This window comes from Salvelinus alpinus, chromosome 18, assembly GCF_045679555.1.
Source record: "Salvelinus alpinus chromosome 18, SLU_Salpinus.1, whole genome shotgun sequence".
NCBI classification, from domain to species: Eukaryota; Metazoa; Chordata; class Actinopteri; order Salmoniformes; family Salmonidae; genus Salvelinus; species Salvelinus alpinus.
In genome coordinates, this window is record NC_092103.1 from 47,868,662 (window position 1) to 47,888,765 (window position 20,104).

A 20,104-nucleotide genomic window follows, 5' to 3' on the forward strand; every position below is an offset into this window, starting at 1 on the left:
GTGGTTTTGTAAAAAGGCCTTTGTTCTTAAGATATTGAGGCAGCGAGTTGTGCTGCTGTAAGGATTGTAGGTAGGCAGGCAGGTGAACGAGAGGTAAAATAAGGGATGAGAGAAGGTGGGAGGGAGTGGTGGTGTTCTAACAATTTTGTGTATTGGTAGGCAAGCTAATGAGGAAGAGAAAGGAAGTATGGAGTGAGGGAGGGAGTGATAAGAGGGCGGGATGAATGGAAGCAGGGAGCAGAGAGTTTTTGCTGCTGCAAGGATTGTGGCTGTAGGCAGGCAAGCAAACGAGGGAGGGAGGGAGAAAGGGATAGAAGAGGGAGGGAGGGGAGAAAGGGATAGAGGAGGGAGGGAGGGAGGGATAGAGGAGGGAGGGAGGGAGGGGAGAAAGGGATAGAGGAGGGAGGGAGGGAGGGGAGAAAGGGATAGAGGAGGGAGGGAGGGAGGGAGGGAGAAAGGGAGAAAGAGATGAGGGAGGGAGGGAGGGATAGAGGAGGGAGGGAGGGAGAAATGGATAAAGGAGGGAGGGAGGGAGGGAGAGATGAGGGAGGGAGGGAGAAAGGGATAGAAGAGGGAGGGAGGGGAGAAAGGGATAGAGGAGGGAGGGAGGGAGGGATAGAGGAGGGAGGGAGGGAGAAAGAGATGAGGGAGGGAGGGAGGGAGGGAGGGAGGGAGGGAGGGAGGGAGGGAGGGAGGGATAAGGGAGGGAGGGAGGGATAAATGGATAAAGGAGGGAGGAGGGAGTTAGAGAGAGAGAGAGAGAGAGAGAGAGAGAGAGAGGGAGGGAGGGAGGGAGGGAGGGAGGGAGGGAGGGAGGGAGGGAGAAATGGAGGGAGGGAGGGAGGAAGGGAGCAGCCTGTGCTTGACGGACAGCGCTGACAGCACAGAGCAGCGTGGGGGTTCTGCATCTCTCCGTCTCCAGGATTAATCGCCTGACCATCTAAATGAGCTACCTGGGCTGGGTATTATCTGCATAATTTAACTCTGTAAATTACAGCAGCACCTGCTAGTCACACTAACAACAGTGGGAGGGAGGTGGGAAAGCTCTGGCTCCAGACTCAATAATCAACTCTCCCCTCGAGAGCCACTGGGAGAGACACAGGCCGGAGAGGCACGATGACGTCATAGCGAGAGTAGGGAAAGGAAATAACACAAAAGAATAGAGAATCACCTACAGAGCTCAGTGATGCGGTCAACTGATTGGTGTAGGAGGAAGGACCATGACTGGGCTGGAGAGACAATGGTTGGCTCACCACTGATAACATTGATTACAGTCGTGCAGTCAATTATTGTCAACCTTAAAAATACATTTTTTTAAACTTTATCGGAAGTGCATCTAAAACACAAAACGTACTGTACCTTCAGCCTGCATTGTAAAGGATGAGTCTGTACTGTAAGATTTTATTCTATAGTCAGGTCCGGTTCCAGGCATAAGCGACATAAGAGAGAGCGTTTATTTTTATTTTTAGGAACTCAGTCAACCTACTGTTGAGAGTTACAATTATCGGAAATATAAAAGGTGCAATTTCGACATGTGATTGTGCATCAGCGGTTTTTCTCTTCTTAATGTCAAGTCGACAGTCACCCACAGTCACCGACAGTCACCCACAGTCACCCACAGTCACCGACAGTCACCCACAGTCACTGACAGTCACCCACAGTCACCGACAGTCACCCACAGTCACCGAACAGTCACCGACAGTCACCCACAGTCACCCACAGTCACCGAACAGTCACCCACAGTCACCGACAGTCACCCACAGTCACCATCAGTCACCCACAGTCACCCACAGTCACCCACAGTCACCGACAGTCATTCCATTAGCCCATGTCACAGTGTTCATTTTGACAGCTATTTTAGATTCATTTTGAGTCTTAAAATACCTTTTTGAGTCATTTCATCCTTCATTAGTTTTAGTTATTATCAGTCGACTAAAACTCGACACCATTTTAGCCACATAATAGTGCTTTTTTCCACCTTCTATTACATAATGAATATTTAATGTTGTGCACATTCAGATAGCTTTGTCCAACTAGGCCTACAATCCCTTTGAATATCTTAGCTGGAAACATTGTGGCAGATTGTAACCAATGCCAGCCATAATTAACCCTATAGGCTATAAAGTCTTGGCTACAGGTTAAACCAATTTACAGCTCACATTTTTCTCCCCATCATAATGTCAAAGCGTTTAAATAACAATGGTTTCCTTGACAAGGGGAGAAATGTCGCTTTACAAAAATGCCATTTTGTATACCAACTCACATTTTGCGGGACAACGGCAAACACAGACGAGGAGTAAAAAAGAGCTTCTGATTTGATCAAAGCAAACGTAGCTACGTAAAAAGTAAGGAGAAAAAAAGGAGTAAACATAGTTTCTAGTTGAGGTTAGTTTACAAGTCCAGTGTCCTGGCTTCGCATCAGTTCAAAAGATTTAAGAGTGACTGAAGAGACTTCCTGGGAGCTGTGTGGGAGAGCCGGGCAGAACAGCTCAATCAGACCACACAACTGGAAAATGCCAATTCTGCCAATAACAGGAACGCATTAAATATTCTGCATGCATGCTTAGGATTGGACAAAACAGATGAAAAGGAGCTTTATGTCAAATTAAAATATCCATTAGTCTCAAGTGGATTTCTCGTCTCGTCTCGTTCACATTTTTTTTTGTAATAGTTATTTCCCCATCTGATCTCGTTACCGTCCATAGTTTATTCAGGAATGACAGGTCATTGACGAGCATGTCTCCTCAAAGTTACTGTCGATGAAATGTTTACTGCTCTGTCAGCTATAATGTTTTAGATTGGTAAATGAGTCTAGTCAGCGATCTAAACTTGTAGTAATCATGGGGGCCTGACCTTCAGAGGGACTCATTGGTTTTGTTAGTCACTCTCACTCAGATGTCGCTCAGACGTTTCCTGGTTGCTAAAATTATAATAGTTTGCCGTAATTTCAGATTATGTTCGTCACGCCCTGACCATAGAGAGCACTCGGTTCTCTATGGTGTTTAGGTCAGAGCGTGACTGGGGGAGTTATCTAGTATTTAGATTTCTAGGTTGGTGGTTTGTGTGGTTCCCAATTAGAGGCAGCTGGTAATCGTTGCCTCTAATTGGGGATCATATTTAGGTAGGCTTTTTCCCCACCTGCATTTGTGGGATATTGATTGTTTGTTAGTGTGTTTGGGCACTACGTCCTCACGGTCTTTGTAAGTTTTGTTATTTTGTTTCGTTAGTTTCACTTAAATAAATATGTGGAACTATGCTCACGCTGCGCCTTGGTCCGCTCATTTCCAAGAACGTGACAAAACAGGAAATGTAGTGTAGACTATCATTGTACCATCTAAACCACTGTGAAATATCTTTTCCCTAACCAAAACATTGTTCGTATTTTCAGCTGTTTGAAGCTGGTGTACAAAACCGAAAGTAGAAGATGCAAAAATTCAACTTAAAAAACGGGACACAGAGAAATTGTGCGCATAGAACAGATCGACTGCTTCTTAGACTTGTTTTCAATGCGAATGACAGATCTATAACTCATATTTCTATGTGAATTTGGACGGGTCACCCAAAAAGTTACATATTGCAGTTTTAACATGGCAATAGTCATGGCAAAATGTGTAGAATTGCAGGAAATTAGCTTCAAAACTGCAAAAAATCTTCTCTCTGCCTCATGGCAAAATGAGTAGAAGTGCAGGAAATGTACTCAATAACTTGAATTTTTTTCTCAATCAAGAGGTGGGCCACTAAAATGTTTAGCCCAGAAGTTGTGGGGAGCCATATTTCAATTTTGCTTAGGGCCCCTAAAAGGCTAGGGCCAGCCCTGTCTATAGTGTACTGTAGGTCAGCTGTACCTTTTCTGTCAAAGGGACCACCAAATACCCTCAATCTCTTGAGGACCACGATTCGCATAGTCGCATCATTTTTTAAACAAAACATTTCTGGGCAGTAAAATTCTGTCAATTTTACTAGTGAACATAACAATTGTTATTATAATAATTATTATTATTACAAACAATTTGCATTGTGAAAAGTAATGAAAAAACACAAATAATTTCATTAATACTCTGAACTGTTATAATTTATGGAAAAAAACAAAACAAAAAAACGAATCAAAACAAATTGGCAGATCACAGGTTGGAAACCACTGCTGTAGGTGTAATAACGGTGTATTCATGTGTAATAATGGTGTATTCATGTGTAATAATGGTGTATTCATGTGTAATAATGGTGTATTCATGTGTAATAATGGTGTATTCATGTGTAATAATGGTGTATTCATGTGTAATAATGGTGTATTCATATGTAATAATGGTGTATTCATGTGGAATAATGGTGTATTCATGTGTAATAATGGTGTATTCATGTGTAATAATGGTGTATTCATGTGTAATAATGGTGTATTCATATGTAATAATGGTGTATTCATGTGGAATAATGGTGTAATAATGGTGTATTCATGTGTAATAATGGTGTATCCATGTGTAATAATGGTGTATTCATGTGTAATAATGGTGTATTCATGTGTAATAATGGTGTATTCATATGTAATAATGGTGTATTCATGTGGAATAATGGTGTAATAATGGTGTATTCATGTGTAATAATGGTGTATTCATGTGTAATAATGGTGTGTGCATGTGTAATAATGTTGTATTCATGTGTAATAATGGTGTATTCATGTGTAATAATGGTGAATTCATGTGTAATAATGGTGTAATAATGGTGTATTCATGTGTAATAATGGTGTTTTATTGTGTAATAATGGTGTGTTATTGTGTAATAATGGTGTATTCATGTGTAATAATGGTGTAATATGACACGACTGATTATACCTCAGAATATACACTGAGTGGACAAAACATTAGGAACACCTGCTCTGTCCAGGTGAATCCAGGTGAAACCTATGATCCCTTATGGATGTCACCTGTTAAATCCATTTCAAATCAGTGTAGATGAAGGGCGGGAAACAGGTTAAAAAATTTTTTTTTAAACCTTTAAACAACTGGGACATGGATTGTGAATGTGTGCCATTCAGAGGACAAAATATTTAAGTGCCTTTGAAAGGGGTATGGTAGTACAGTAGGTGCCTGGTGCACCGGTTTGTGTCAAGAACTGCAACGCTGCTGGTTTTTTCACACTCAACAGTTTCCCGATGTGTATCAAGAATGGTTCACCACCCAAAGGACATCTAGCCAATTTGACAAAACTGTGGGAAGCATTGGAGTCAACATGGTGCCAGCATCCCTGTGGAATGCTTTCGACACCTTGTAGAGTCGATGCCCCGACGAATTGAGGCTGTTCTGAGGGCAAAAGGGGGGGGGGGGGGGCGTGCAACTTAACATTAGGAAAGTATTTGTAATGCTTTGTAGACTCAGTGTATATACGAGCAAATCACTAACAGCCTGCGAGCTACTGGTCGCTCATGACCTGTAAACTAGCTTTCACTAAACACAGAGTAACATCAAGGTACCCGGTGGCTCAGTGCAATCCAAACATGATTAGGAATAATTAGCCTAGCCTACTTCAATCAGTCTGACTGTTCCTACAGCTCCTCCTCCACTTCAATCAGTCTGACTGTTCCTACAGCTCCTCCTCCACTTCAATCAGTCCGACTGTTCCTACAGCTCCTCCTCCACTTCAATCAGTCTGACTGTTCCTACAGCTCCTCCTCCACTTCAATCAGTCCGACTGTTCCTACAGCTCCTCCTCCACTTCAATCAGTCCGACTGTTCCTACAGCTCCTCCTCCACTTCAATCAGTCTGACTGTTCCTACAGCTCCTCCTCCACTTCAATCAGTCTGACTGTTCCTACAGCTCCTCCTCCACTTCAATCAGTCTGACTGTTCCTACAGCTCCTCCTCCACTTCAATCAGTCCGACTGTTCCTACAGCTCCTCCTCCACTTCAATCAGTCTGACTGTTCCTACAGCTCCTCCTCCACTTCAATCAGTCCGACTGTTCCTACAGCTCCTCCTCCACTTCAATCAGTCCGACTGTTCCTACAGCTCCTCCTCCACTTCAATCAGTCTGACTGTTCCTACAGCTCCTCCTCCACTTCAATCAGTCTGACTGTTCCTATAGCTCCTCCTCCACTTCAATCAGTCTGACTGTTCCTATAGCTCCTCCTCCACTTCAATCAGTCCGACTGTTCCTACAGCTCCTCCTCCACTTCAATCAGTCCGACTGTTCCTACAGCTCCTCCTCCACTTCAATCAGTCCGACTGTTCCTCAGTAATTTATATTTAACTCAGAGAGTTTCATCTAAATCCAGGCCACCTAACTTGTGTTGCTTATAGATTGAATGTTTTCCTTATTCATTGCTTTCGAGGCGACCGTTGGATCAGACTGTGTTATTGACATCAGTAACATTTATTTTTGTTATAAGTGTCTTGATCACATCAAGAAAAAAACGTTGACTTGGAAACACATTACAGCTGTTCAGATACGGTTAACGATATATCATTGCTTTTCCCAAAAACTATTTGCACTCAATGATACTAATGCTGAACTATAGCTACGTAACACAACCCAAATCTATGGCTGCTGTCTCCCTCGTCCACATAATACTTTTTAGGCTAATGTGTCATTTGAGTGAACAAAAAAAAAACAATAGTATAGTTATGGTGTTACTTCCTGTGATCTCATGGAAGATGTTATATCACGTCCATTGTTGAGTGTTCAATCAAAACCTCAATAATGTGTTGATGTTATTACGTTACAATGTTAGCACCCACAACTCAATATTCCACTGCAGAAGTACCAGGCTAACTGTCCCTACTCTCCACTCAGTGTTCTGACTGTCCCTACTCTCCACCCAGGGTTCTGACTGTCGCTACTCTCCACTCAGCATTCTGACTGTCGCTACTCTCCACTCAGCATTCTGACTGTCCCTACTCTCCACTCAGCGTTCTGACTGTCCCTACTCTCCACTCAGTGTTCTGACTGTCCCTACTCTCCACGCAGTGTTCTGACTGTCCCTACTCTCCACTCAGCGTTCTGACTGTCGCTACTCTCCACTCAGCGTTCTGACTGTCCCTAATCTCCAATCAGCATTCTGACTGTCCCTCCTCTCCACTCAGCATTCTGACTGTCCCTACTCTCCACTCAGCATTCTGACTGTCGCTACTCTCCACCCAGCATTCTGACTGTCCCTACTCCCCACTCAGCATTCTGACTGTCGCTACTCTCCACTCAGCATTCTAACTGTCGCTACTAAACACAGTACTATCACGATGTGTAACGTACTGTAAACACAGTACTATCACGATGTGTAACTTACTGTAAACACAGTACTATCACGATGTGTAACTTACTGTAAACACAGTACTATCACGATGTGTAACTTACTGTAAACACAGTACTATCACGGTGTGTAACCTACTGTAAACACAGTACTATCACGATGTGTAACCTACTGTAAACACAGTACTATCACGATGTGTAACTTACTGTAAACACAGTACTATCACGATGTGTAACTTACTGTAAACACAGTACTATCACGATGTGTAACTTACTGTAAGCACGGAAGTGTACTGTATATACCCATGGTCTATTGTCAGCATCAGAATGGCTAAATATCTGGAGGGCCTTTACTGTAAAGCATTTCCGTGGACCAAAGTAATTTAAACCGCTTTGTTTCACAGCACACCACTTTGCGAAATCAATAAATATCAATCTCTCCCAATAGCTGGCTCCCTCAAAGACCTGCATGTCTGATGTTTTCCTCTCTATAGAAGAGAGACTGGGCTCCTGCTGTTGCCTGACAACACCTGAAACAGCCTGGAGCCATTCGCCAGGGAATGGAGATGAAATAGACAGGCTCTGTAAGGAAAAAACGTCCTTCAGGACTGCTTCTCAAATGGTTCCCTCTCTGTAATATAATGCACTACTTTTATGGGCTAAAAAAGTAATAGTCTATGGGGACTCTGGTCAAAAGTAGTGCACTTTAAAGGGAATATGGTTTCATTTGGGACACATTTTAAAGGGAAAGGGGTTCCATTTGGGACACATTTAAAGGGAAAGGGGTTCCATTTGGGACACATTGTAAAGGGAAAGGGGTTCCATTTGGGACACATTTTAAAGAGAAAGGGGTTCCATTTGGGACACATTTTAAAGGGAAAAGGGTTCCATTTGGTACACATTTAAAGGGAATAGGATTCCATTTGGGACACATTTTAAAGGGAAAGGGGTTCCATTTGGGACACATTTTAAAGGGAAAGGGGTTCCATTTGGGACACATTTTAAAGGGAAAAGGGTTCCATTTGGTACACATTTAAAGGGAATAGGATTCCATTTGGGACACATTTTAAAGGGAAAGGGGTTCCATTTGGGACACATTTTAAAGGGAAAGGGGTTCCATTTGGGACACATTTTAAATGGAACAGGATTCCATTCGGGACACATTTTAAAGGGAAAGGGGTTCCATTTGGGACACATTTTAAAGGGAAAAGGATTCCATTCGGGACACATTTTAAAGGGAAAGGGGTTCCATTTGGGACACATTTTAAAGGGAAAAGGATTCCATTTGGGACACATTTTAAAGGGAAAGGGGTTCCATTTGGGACACATTTTAAAGGGAAAGGGGTTCCATTTGGGACACATTTTAAAGGGAACAGGATTCCATTCGGGACACATTTTAAAGGGAAAGGGGTTCCATTTGGGACACATTTTAAAGGGAAAGGGGTTCCATTTGGGACACATTTTAAAGGGAAAGGGGTTCCATTTGGGACACATTTTAAAGGGAAAGGGGTTCCATTTGGGACACATTTTAAAGGGAAAAGGGGTTCCATTTGGGACACATTTTAAAGGGAAAGGGGTTCCATTTGGGACAGATTTTAAAGGGAACAGGATTCCATTTGTGACACATTTTAAAGGGAACAGGATTCCATTTGGGACACATTTTAAAGGGAAAGGGGTTCCATTTGGGACACATTTTAAAGGGAAAGGGGTTCCATTTGGGACACATTTTAAAGGGAAAAGGGTTCCATTTGGGACACATTTTAAAGGGAATAGGGTTTCATTTGGGACACATTTAAAGGGAAAGGGGTTCCATTTGGGACACATTTTAAAGGGAAAGGGGTTCCATTTGGGACACATTTTAAAGGGAACAGGATTCCATTTGGGACACATTTTAAAGGGAAAGGGGTCCCATTTGGGACACATTTTAAAGGGAAAGGGGTCCCATTTGGGACACATTATAAAGGGAAAGGGGTTCCATTTGGGACACATTTTAAAGGGAAAGGGGTTCCATTTGGGACACATTTTAAAGGGAAAAGGGTTCCATTTGGTACACATTTAAAGGGAATAGGATTCCATTTGGGACACATTTTAAAGGGAAAGGGGTTCCATTTGGGACACATTTTAAAGGGAAAGGGGTTCCATTTGGGACACATTTTAAAGGGAACAGGATTCCATTCGGGACACATATTAAAGGGAAAGGGGTTCCATTTGGGACACATTTTAAAGGGAAAAGGATTCCATTTGGGACACATTTTAAAGGGAAAGGGGTTCCATTTGGGACACATTTTAAAGGGAAAGGGGTTCCATTTGGGACACATTTTAAAGGGAACAGGATTCCATTCGGGACACATTTTAAAGGGAAAGGGGTTCCATTTGGGACACATTTTAAAGGGAAAGGGGTTCCATTTGGGACACATTTTAAAGGGAAAGGGGTTCCATTTGGGACATATTTTAAAGGGAAAGGGGTTCCATTTGGGACACATTTTAAAGGGAAAAGGGGTTCCATTTGGGACACATTTTAAAGGGAAAGGGGTTCCATTTGGGACAGATTTTAAAGGGAACAGGATTCCATTTGGGACACATTTTAAAGGGAACAGGATTCCATTTGGGACACATTTTAAAGGGAAAGGGGTTCCATTTGGGACACATTTTAAAGGGAAAGGGGTTCCATTTGGGACACATTTAAAGGGAAAAGGGTTCCATTTGGGACACATTTTAAAGGGAATAGGGTTTCATTTGGGACACATTTAAAGGGAAAGGGGTTCCATTTGGGACACATTTTAAAGGGAAAGGGGTTCAATTTGGGAGACACATTTTAAAGGGAACAGGATTCCATTTGGGACACATTTTAAAGGGAAAGGGGTCCCATTTGGGACACATTTTAAAGGGAAAGGGGTCCCATTTGGGACACAACCATTCTACTGGACAGTCCCAAACTGATACTATTGCTGGGCTAAACATCCTTTAAAACTACCTCTCCAGACTGACTGGGAGATTTCCTCCAAAGATTCTATTTTATTGATTTCCACGAGCTAAAAGCCAAGCGAACACAGTAAAGACGCAGCCCGCCAGAGAAATGCTCTCCAGTTCTGCTGCGACGGGTGCTTGCAGCCTTTTACAGAGGCTCAATGGGCTAAGCTAATGCCCTTCACCCAGGAGGAAGTTTTCTCGCATACAGTTCGTCACCTTCATTCTCAGACATGTAATCTAGGTAGATGCTCTTTATCAGAGTGATTTACAGATAGAAGCCTTAGTTGCTTACATATATTTTTGGACATAAATGAATAATATGTACCCAGTGATTGTTGAAGAATAGGAAATAAAAAATGCATTATGAGCTTAGTTCTATCATCAGGGAAGGGCTATACCTGCCTGGATGATGAGGAGAGAGAGAGAGAGAGAGAGGCTGTTCCTGCCTGCCTGAGAGGGGAGAGAGAGAGAGAGAGAGAGAGAGAGAGAGAGGCTGTTCCTGCCTGCGTGAGAGGGGAGAGAGAGAGAGAGAGAGGCTGTTCCTGCCTGCGTGAGAGGGGAGAGAGAGAGAGAGAGAGAGAGAGAGTGAAAGTGAGATAGAGAGATAGAGAGGGAAAGGCTATTCCTGTGTGTGTGTGTGTGTGTGTGTGTGTGTGTGTGTGTGTGTGTGTGTGTGTGTGTGTGTGTGTGTGTGTGTGTGTGTGTGTGTGTGTGTGTGTGTGTGTGTGTGTGTGTGTGTGTGTGTGTGTGTGTGGTGTGTGGTGTGTAGTGTGTGTGTGTGTGTGTATTCCTCGGGCAGGAATAGACCGTCTTTCTCCCTTACCTTTCTAATCACATAACTGCCGTTTACCTTCGCTACGGGCCAAATCACTTTCACCCATTTAATAACGGATATCTAATAAGCTCAAGCATTAACATACTGACTTGATGGCTCTCACATCATCGATGATGATAAAGATAACTGGTTCTGTTGAGTAGTAGTGGTGCCAGACAATGGAGCTCCTGTAGCACAACCTACTTCCTGCTGTAGCACAACCTACTTCCTGCTGTAGAACGACCTACTTCCTGCTGTAGCACAACCTACTTCCTGCTGTAGCACAACCTACTTCCTGCTGTAGCACAACCTACTTCCTGCTGTAGCACAACCTACTTCCTGTTGTAGCACAACCTACTTCCTGCTGTAGCACAACCTACTTCCTGCTGCAGCACAACCTACTTCCTGCTGCAGCACAACCTACTTCCTGCTGTAGCACAACCTACTTCCTGCTGTAGAACGACCTACTTCCTGCTGTAGCACAACCTACTTCCTGCTGTAGCACAACCAACTTCCTGCTGTAGCACGACCTACTTCCTGCTGTAGAACGACCTACTTCCTGCTGTAGCACAACCTACTTCCTGCTGTAGCACAACCTACTTCCTGCTGTAGCACAACCTACTTCCTGCTGTAGCACAACCTACTTCCTGCTGTAGCACAACCTACTTCCTGCTGTAGCACAACCTACTTCCTGCTGTAGCACAACCTACTTCCTGCTGTAGCACGGTCTACTACCTGCTGTAGCACAACCTACTACCTGCTGTAGCACAACCTACTTCCTGCTGTAGCACAACCTACTTCCTGCTGTAGCACAACCTACTTCCTGCTGTAGCACGACCTACTTCTTGCTGTAGCACGACCTACTTCCTGCTGTAGCACGACCTACTTCCTGCTGTAGCACAACCTACTTCCTGCTGTAGCACAACCTACTTCCTGCTGTAGCACAACCTACTGCACAACCTACTTCCTGCTGTAGCACAACTTACTTCCTGCTGTAGCACAACCTACTTCCTGCTGTAGAACGACCTACTACCTGCTGTAGCACAACCTACTTCCTGCTGTAGCACAACCTACTTCCTGCTGCAGCACAACCTACTTCCTGCTGTAGAACGACCTACTACCTGCTGTAGCACGACCTACTTCCTGCTGTAGCACAACCTACTTCCTGTTGTAGCACGACCTACTTCCTGCTGTAGCACAACCTACTTCCTTCTGTAGCACAACCTACTTCCTGGAGGAGGGGCGGCAGGTATCCTAGTGGTTAGAGCGTTGGGCCACTAACCGAAAGTGTTGCTGGATCGAATCCCCGAGCTGACATGGTAAAAATCTGTCGTCCCGAACAAGGCAGTTAACCCACTGTTCCCCGGGGCAAGGCAGTTAACCCACTGTTCCCCGGGGCAAGGCAGTTAACCCACTGTTCCCCGGGGCAAGGCAGTTAACCCACTGTTCCCCGGGGCAAGGCAGTTAACCCACTGTTCCCCGGGGCAAGGCAGTTAACCCACTGTTCCCCGGGGCAAGGCAGTTAACCCACTGTTCCCCGGGGCGCCGAAGACGTGGATGTCGATTTAAGGCAGAACCCCCCGTACCTCTCTGATTCAGAGGTGTTGGGTTAAATGCGGAAGACACATTTCAGTTGAATACATTCAGTTGTACAACTGACTAGGTATCCCCTTTTTCTGTAATGTGTAAATATGAGACAATTAGGTAAAGGTCCATTGTTCAGAAATCAGGTTGTAGAAATCAACATATTTTTAATCTGCCTTTAAAACATTTGTTTTATATTTCTGGTTATATTGGCCATGGATGTGAATATCAAATCAAATCAAATGTATTTATATAGCCCTTCGTACATCAGCTGATATCTCAAAGTAAACCCAGCCTAAAACCCTAAAACAGCAAAGCAATGCAGGTGTAGAAGCACGAATATGAAGGTCCATAAGTCACGTTATGGTATCACCCAGCGCTAGCGGCAAACCCAGTCCCTTACATTGAACTCACTTGAATGTGGCATCATGGGTGTGTAGACCTTGGGGTCGATGGTGCCCATGGGTGGTGGCAGGAGAGGGTTGGCGAAGCTTCGTAAGGGGTGCGTGGGCCTGACGCAGGCGGTGGGGATGGAACGGATCGAGGTGCCTCCAACCTCCTCTGTGCCAGGCAGAGAGAGCTCTCCTTTACCTCCTATACCTGGCTGACTGCTACTGCTGCCAATCAAGGTCTGCTGCTGTACCCCCAGCGTGGCACTGCCCTCTGTCGATATCGCTGCACACACAGAGAGAGAGACAGAGAAACAGATTAGTTAGTTACACCTGTTAGTTAATTAGTTAGCTAGTACCACTGGTTAGTTGTTATATTATAGTTGTCTTTGATCTATATCTTGTAGCTATAAAAACAACAAAATAATTATCAAAATATAAGTACATTTGTCTGTGTGTACTCTCTGTATCTGGACAGTAAACCTCATGCTGAGAGACCCAGGGTGCCCTACTCCTAGTAACCTCATGCTGAGAGACCCAGGGTGCCCTACTCCTATTAACCTCATGCTGAGAGACCCAGGGTGCCCTACTCCTATTAACCTCATGCTGAGAGACTCAGGGTGTCCTGCTCCTAGTAACCTCATGCTGAGAGACTCAGGGTGTCCTACTCCTAGTAACCTCATGCTGAGAGACTCAGGGTGCCCTACTCCTAGTAACCTCATGCTGAGAGACCCAGGGTGCCCTACTCCTAGTAACCTCATAATGAGAGACTCAGGGTGTCCTACTCCTAGTAACCTCATGCTGAGAGACCCAGGGTGCCCTACTCCTAGTAACCTCATGCTGAGAGTCCCAGGGTGCCCTACTCCTAGTAACCTCATGCTGAGAGACCCAGGGTGTCCTACTCCTAGTAACCTCATGCTGAGAGACCCAGGGTGTCCTACTCCTAGTAACCTCATGCTGAGAGACCCAGGGTGACCTACTCCTATTAATCTCATGCTGAGAGTCCCAGGGTGCCCTACTCCTAGTAACCTCATGCTGATAGACCCAGGGTGTCCTACTCCTATTAATCTCATGCTGAGAGTCCCAGGGTGCCCTACTCCTAGTAACCTCATGCTGATAGACCCAGGGTGTCCTACTCCTATTAACCTCATGCTGAGAGACCCAGGGTGTCCTACTCCTAGTAACCTCATGCTGAGAGTCCCAGGGTGCCCTACTCCTAGTAACCTCATGCTGATAGACCCAGGGTGTCCTACTCCTATTAACCTCATGCTGAGAGACCCAGGGTGTCCTACTCCTAGTAACCTCATGCTGAGAGTCCCAGGGTGTCCTACTCCTAGTAACCTCATGCTGAGAGACCCAGGGTGTCCTACTCCTAGTAACCTCATGCTGAGAGACCCAGGGTGCCCTACTCCTAGTAACCTCATGCTGAGAGACCCAGGGTGTCCTACTCTCAGTAACCTCATGCTGAGAGACCCAGGGTGCCCTACTCCTAGTAACCTCATGCTGAGAGACTCAGGGTGTCCTACTCCTAGTAACCTCATGCTGAGAGACTCAGGGTGCCCTACTCCTAGTAACCTCATAATGAGAGACTCAGGGTGTCCTACTCCTAGTAACCTCATGCTGAGAGACCCAGGGTGCCCTACTCCTAGTAACCTCATGCTGAGAGTCCCAGGGTGCCCTACTCCTAGTAACCTCATGCTGAGAGACCCAGGGTGTCCTACTCCTAGTAACCTCATGCTGAGAGACCCAGGGTGTCCTACTCCTAGTAACCTCATGCTGAGAGACCCAGGGTGCCCTACTCCTATTAATCTCATGCTGAGAGTCCCAGGGTGCCCTACTCCTAGTAACCTCATGCTGATAGACCCAGGGTGTCCTACTCCTATTAATCTCATGCTGAGAGTCCCAGGGTGCCCTACTCCTAGTAACCTCATGCTGATAGACCCAGGGTGTCCTACTCCTATTAACCTTATGCTGAGAGACCCAGGGTGTCCTACTCCTAGTAACCTCATGCTGAGAGTCCCAGGGTGCCCTACTCCTAGTAACCTCATGCTGATAGACCCAGGGTGTCCTACTCCTATTAACCTCATGCTGAGAGACCCAGGGTGTCCTACTCCTAGTAACCTCATGCTGAGAGTCCCAGGGTGTCCTACTCCTAGTAACCTCATGCTGAGAGACCCAGGGTGTCCTACTCCTAGTAACCTCATGCTGAGAGACCCAGGGTGCCCTACTCCTAGTAACCTCATGCTGAGAGACCCAGGGTGTCCTACTCTCAGTAACCTCATGCTGAGAGACCCAGGGTGCCCTACTCCTAGTAACCTCATGCTGAGAGACCCAGGGTGCCCTACTCCTAGTAACCTCATGCTGAGAGACCCAGGGTGTCCTACTCCTAGTAACCTCATGCTGAGAGACTCAGGGTGCCCTACTCCTAGTAACCTCATGCTGAGAGTCCCAGGGTGCCCTACTCCTATTAACCTCATGCTGAGAGACCCAGGGTGCCCTACTCCTAGTAACCTCATGCTGAGAGACCCAGGGTGCCCTACTCCTAGTAACCTCATGCTGAGAGACCCAGGGTGCTCTACTCCTAGTAACCTCATGCTGAGAGACCCAGGGTGTCCTACTCCTAGTAACCTCATGCTGAGAGACCCAGGGTGTCCTACTCCTAGTAACCTCATGCTGAGAGACCCAGGGTGTCCTACTCCTATTAACCTCATGCTGAGAGACCCAGGGTGTCCTACTCCTATTAACCTCATGCTGAGAGACCCAGGGTGTCCTACTCCTATTAACCTCATGCTGAGAGACCCAGGGTGTCCTACTCCTATTAACCTCATGCTGAGAGACCCAGGGTGCCCTACTCCTATTAACCTCATGCTGAGAGACCCAGGGTGTCCTACTCCTAGTAACCTCATGCTGAGAGACCCAGGGTGTTCTACTCCTAGTAACCTCATGCTGAGAGACTCAGGGTACCCGACTCCTAGTAACCTCATGCTGAGAGACCCAGGGTGTCCTACTCTCAGTAACCTCATGCTGAGAGACCCAGGGTGTCCTACTCCTAGTAACCTCATGCTGAGAGACCCAGGGTGCCCTACTCCTAGTAACCTCATGCTGAGAGACCCAGGGTGTCCTACTCTCAGTAACCTCATGCTGAGAGACCCAGGGTGCCCTACTCCTAGTAACCTCATGCTGAGAGACCCAGGGTGCCCTACTCCTAGTAACCTCATGCTGAGAGACCCAGGGTGTCCTACTCCTAGTAACCCCATGCTGAGAGACCCAGGGTGTCCTACTCCTAGTAACCTCATGCTGAGAGACCCAGGGTGTTCTACTCCTAGTAACCTCATGCTGAGAGACCCAGGGTGTCCTACTCCTAGTAATCTCATGCTGAGAGACCCAGGGTGACCTACTCCTAGTAACCTCATGCTGAGAGACCCAGGGTGCCCTACTCCTCGTAACCTCATGCTGAGAGACTCAGGGTGTCCTACTCCTAGTAACCTCATGCTGAGAGACCCAGGCCGTCCTACTCCTAGTAACCTCACGCTGAGAGACCCAGGGTGTCCTACTCCTAGTAACCTCATGCTGAGAGACCCAGGGTGTCCTACTCCTAGTAACCTCATGCTGAGAGACCCAGGGTGACCTACTCCTAGTAACCTCATGCTGAGAGTCCCAGGGTGCCCTACTCCTAGTAACCTCATGCTGAGAGACCCAGGGTGCTCTACTCCTAGTAACCTCATGCTGAGAGACCCAGGGTGCCCTACTCCTAGTAACCTCATGCTGAGAGATCCAGGGTGACCTACTCCTAGTAACCTCATGCTGAGATTCCCAGGGTGCCCTACTCCTAGTAACCTCATGCTGAGAGACCCAGGGTGTCCTACTCCTAGTAACCTCATGCTGAGAGACCCAGGGTGACCTACTCCTAGTAACCTCATGCTGAGAGACCCAGGGTGCCCTACTCCTAGTAACCTCATGCTGAGAGACCCAGGGTGACCTACTCCTAGTAACCTCATGCTGAGAGACCCAGGGTGCCCTACTCCTAGTAACCTCATGCTGAGAGACCCAGGGTGCCCTACTCCTAGTAACCTCATGCTGAGAGACCCAGGGTGCTCTACTCCTAGTAACCTCATGCTGAGAGACCCAGGGTGACCTACTCCTAGTAACCTCATGCTGAGAGACCCAGGGTGACCTACTCTCAGTAACCTCATGCTGAGAGACCCAGGGTGTCCTACTCCTAGTAACCTCATGCTGAGAGTCTCAGGGTGACCTACTCCTAGTAACCTCATGCTGAGAGACCCAGGGTGACCTACTCCTAGTAACCTCATGCTGAGAGACCCAGGGTGCCCTACTCCTAGTAACCTCATGCTGAGAGACCCAGGGTGCCCTACTCCTAGTAACCTCATGCTGAGAGACCCAGGGTGACCTACTCCTAGTAACCTCATGCTGAGAGACCCAGGGTGCCCTACTCCTAGTAACCTCATGCTGAGAGACCCAGGGTGTCCTACTCCTAGTAACCTCATGCTGAGAGACCCAGGGTGTCCTACTCCTAGTAACCCCATGCTGAGAGACCCAGGGTGACCTACTCCTAGTAACCTCATGCTGAGAGACCCAGGGTGCCCTACTCCTCGTAACCTCATGCTGAGAGACCCAGGCCGTCCTACTCCTAGTAACCTCATGCTGATAGACCCATGGTGTCCTACTCCTAGTAACCTCATGCTGAGAGACTCAGGGTGTCCTACTCCTAGTAACCTCATGCTGAGAGACCCAGGCCGTCCTACTCCTAGTAACCTCATGCTGAGAGACCCAGGGTGTCCTACTCCTAGTAACCTCATGCTGAGAGACCCAGGGTGCCCTACTCCTAGTAACCTCATGCTGAGAGACCCAGGGTGCCCTACTCCTAGTAACCTCATGCTGAGAGACCCAGGGTGTCCTACTCTCAGTAACCTCATGCTGAGAGACCCAGGGTGCCCTACTCCTAGTAACCTCATGCTGAGAGACCCAGGGTGCCCTACTCCTAGTAACCTCATGCTGAGAGACCCAGGGTGTCCTACTCTCAGTAACCTCATGCTGAGAGACCCAGGGTGCCCTACTCCTAGTAACCTCATGCTGAGAGACCCAGGGTGCCCTACTCCTAGTAACCTCATGCTGAGAGACCCAGGGTGCCCTACTCCTAGTAACCTCATGCTGTGAGACCCAGGGTGTCCTACTCCTAGTAACCTCATGCTGTGAGACCCAGGGTGTCCTACTCCTAGTAACCTCATGCTGAGAGACCCAGGGTGCCCTACTCCTAGTAACCTCATGCTGAGAGACCCAGGGTGTCCTACTCCTAGTAACCTCATGCTGAGAGACCCAGGGTGCCCTACTCCTAGTAACCTCATGCTGTGAGACCCAGGGTGTCCTACTCCTAGTAACCTCATGCTGTGAGACCCAGGGTGTCCTACTCCTAGTAACCTCATGCTGAGAGACCCAGGGTGCCCTACTCCTAGTAACCTCATGCTGAGAGACCCAGGGTGTCCTACTCCTAGTAACCTCATGCTGAGAGACCCAGGGTGCCCTACTCCTAGTAACCTCATGCTGAGAGACCCAGGGTGCCCTACTCCTAGTAACCTCATGCTGTGAGACCCAGGGTGTCCTACTCCTAGTAACCTCATGCTGTGAGACCCAGGGTGTCCTACTCCTAGTAACCTCATGCTGAGAGACCCAGGGTGCCCTACTCCTAGTAACCTCATGCTGAGAGACCCAGGGTGTCCTACTCCTAGTAACCTCATGCTGATAGACCCAGGGTGTCCTACTCCTAGTAACCTCATGCTGAGAGACCCAGGGTGTCCTACTCCTAGTAACCTCATGCTGAGAGACCCAGGGTGTCCTACTCCTAGTAACCTCATGCTGAGAGACCCAGGGTGTCCTACTCCTAGTAACCTCATGCTGAGAGACCCAGGGTGCCCTACTCCTAGTAACCTCATGCTGAGAGACCCAGGGTGTCCTACTCCTAGTAACCTCATGCTGAGAGACCCAGGGTGTCCTACTCCTAGTAACCTCATGCTGAGAGACCCAGGGTGTCCTACTCCTAGTAACCTCATGCTGAGAGACCCAGGGTGCCCTACTCCTAGTAACCTCATGCTGAGAGACCCAGGGTGTCCTACTCCTAGTAACCTCATGCTGAGAGACCCAGGGTGTCCTACTCCTAGTAACCTCATGCTGAGAGACCCAGGGTGTCCTACTCCTAGTAACCTCATGCTGAGAGACCCAGGGTGTCCTACTCCTAGTAACCTCATGCTGAGAGACCCAGGGTGTCCTACTCCTAGTAACCTCATGCTGAGAGACCCAGGGTGTCCTACTCCTAGTAACCCCATGCTGAGAGACCCAGGGTGTCCTACTCCTAGTAACCTCATGCTGAGAGACCCAGGGTGTTCTACTCCTAGTAACCTCATGCTGAGAGACCCAGGGTGTCCTACTCCTAGTAATCTCATGCTGAGAGACCCAGGGTGACCTACTCCTAGTAACCTCATGCTGAGAGACCCAGGGTGCCCTACTCCTCGTAACCTCATGCTGAGAGACTCAGGGTGTCCTACTCCTAGTAACCTCATGCTGAGAGACCCAGGCCGTCCTACTCCTAGTAACCTCACGCTGAGAGACCCAGGGTGTCCTACTCCTAGTAACCTCATGCTGAGAGACCCAGGGTGTCCTACTCCTAGTAACCTCATGCTGAGAGACCCAGGGTGCCCTACTCCTAGTAACCTCATGCTGAGAGTCCCAGGGTGCCCTACTCCTAGTAACCTCATGCTGAGAGACCCAGGGTGCTCTACTCCTAGTAACCTCATGCTGAGAGACCCAGGGTGCCCTACTCCTAGTAACCTCATGCTGAGAGATCCAGGGTGACCTACTCCTAGTAACCTCATGCTGAGATACCCAGGGTGCCCTACTCCTAGTAACCTCATGCTGAGAGACCCAGGGTGTCCTACTCCTAGTAACCTCATGCTGAGAGACCCAGGGTGACCTACTCCTAGTAACCTCATGCTGAGAGACCCAGGGTGCCCTACTCCTAGTAACCTCATGCTGAGAGACCCAGGGTGCCCTACTCCTAGTAACCTCATGCTGAGAGACCCAGGGTGCCCTACTCCTAGTAA

At 47.3% G+C, this 20,104-nt stretch overlaps 1 protein-coding gene across 1 annotated transcript in view; it reads right to left on the minus strand.

The window, feature by feature from the left end:
* Positions 1–20,104, minus strand: part of LOC139544425 (netrin receptor DCC-like) — a 653,665-nt gene that overhangs the window by 22,347 nt on the left and 611,214 nt on the right. The window contains exon 27 of the mRNA XM_071351497.1: positions 13,018–13,278. Within this exon, the coding sequence (XP_071207598.1) occupies positions 13,018–13,278 (261 nt within the window). The remainder of the gene's footprint in view (positions 1–13,017; positions 13,279–20,104) is intronic.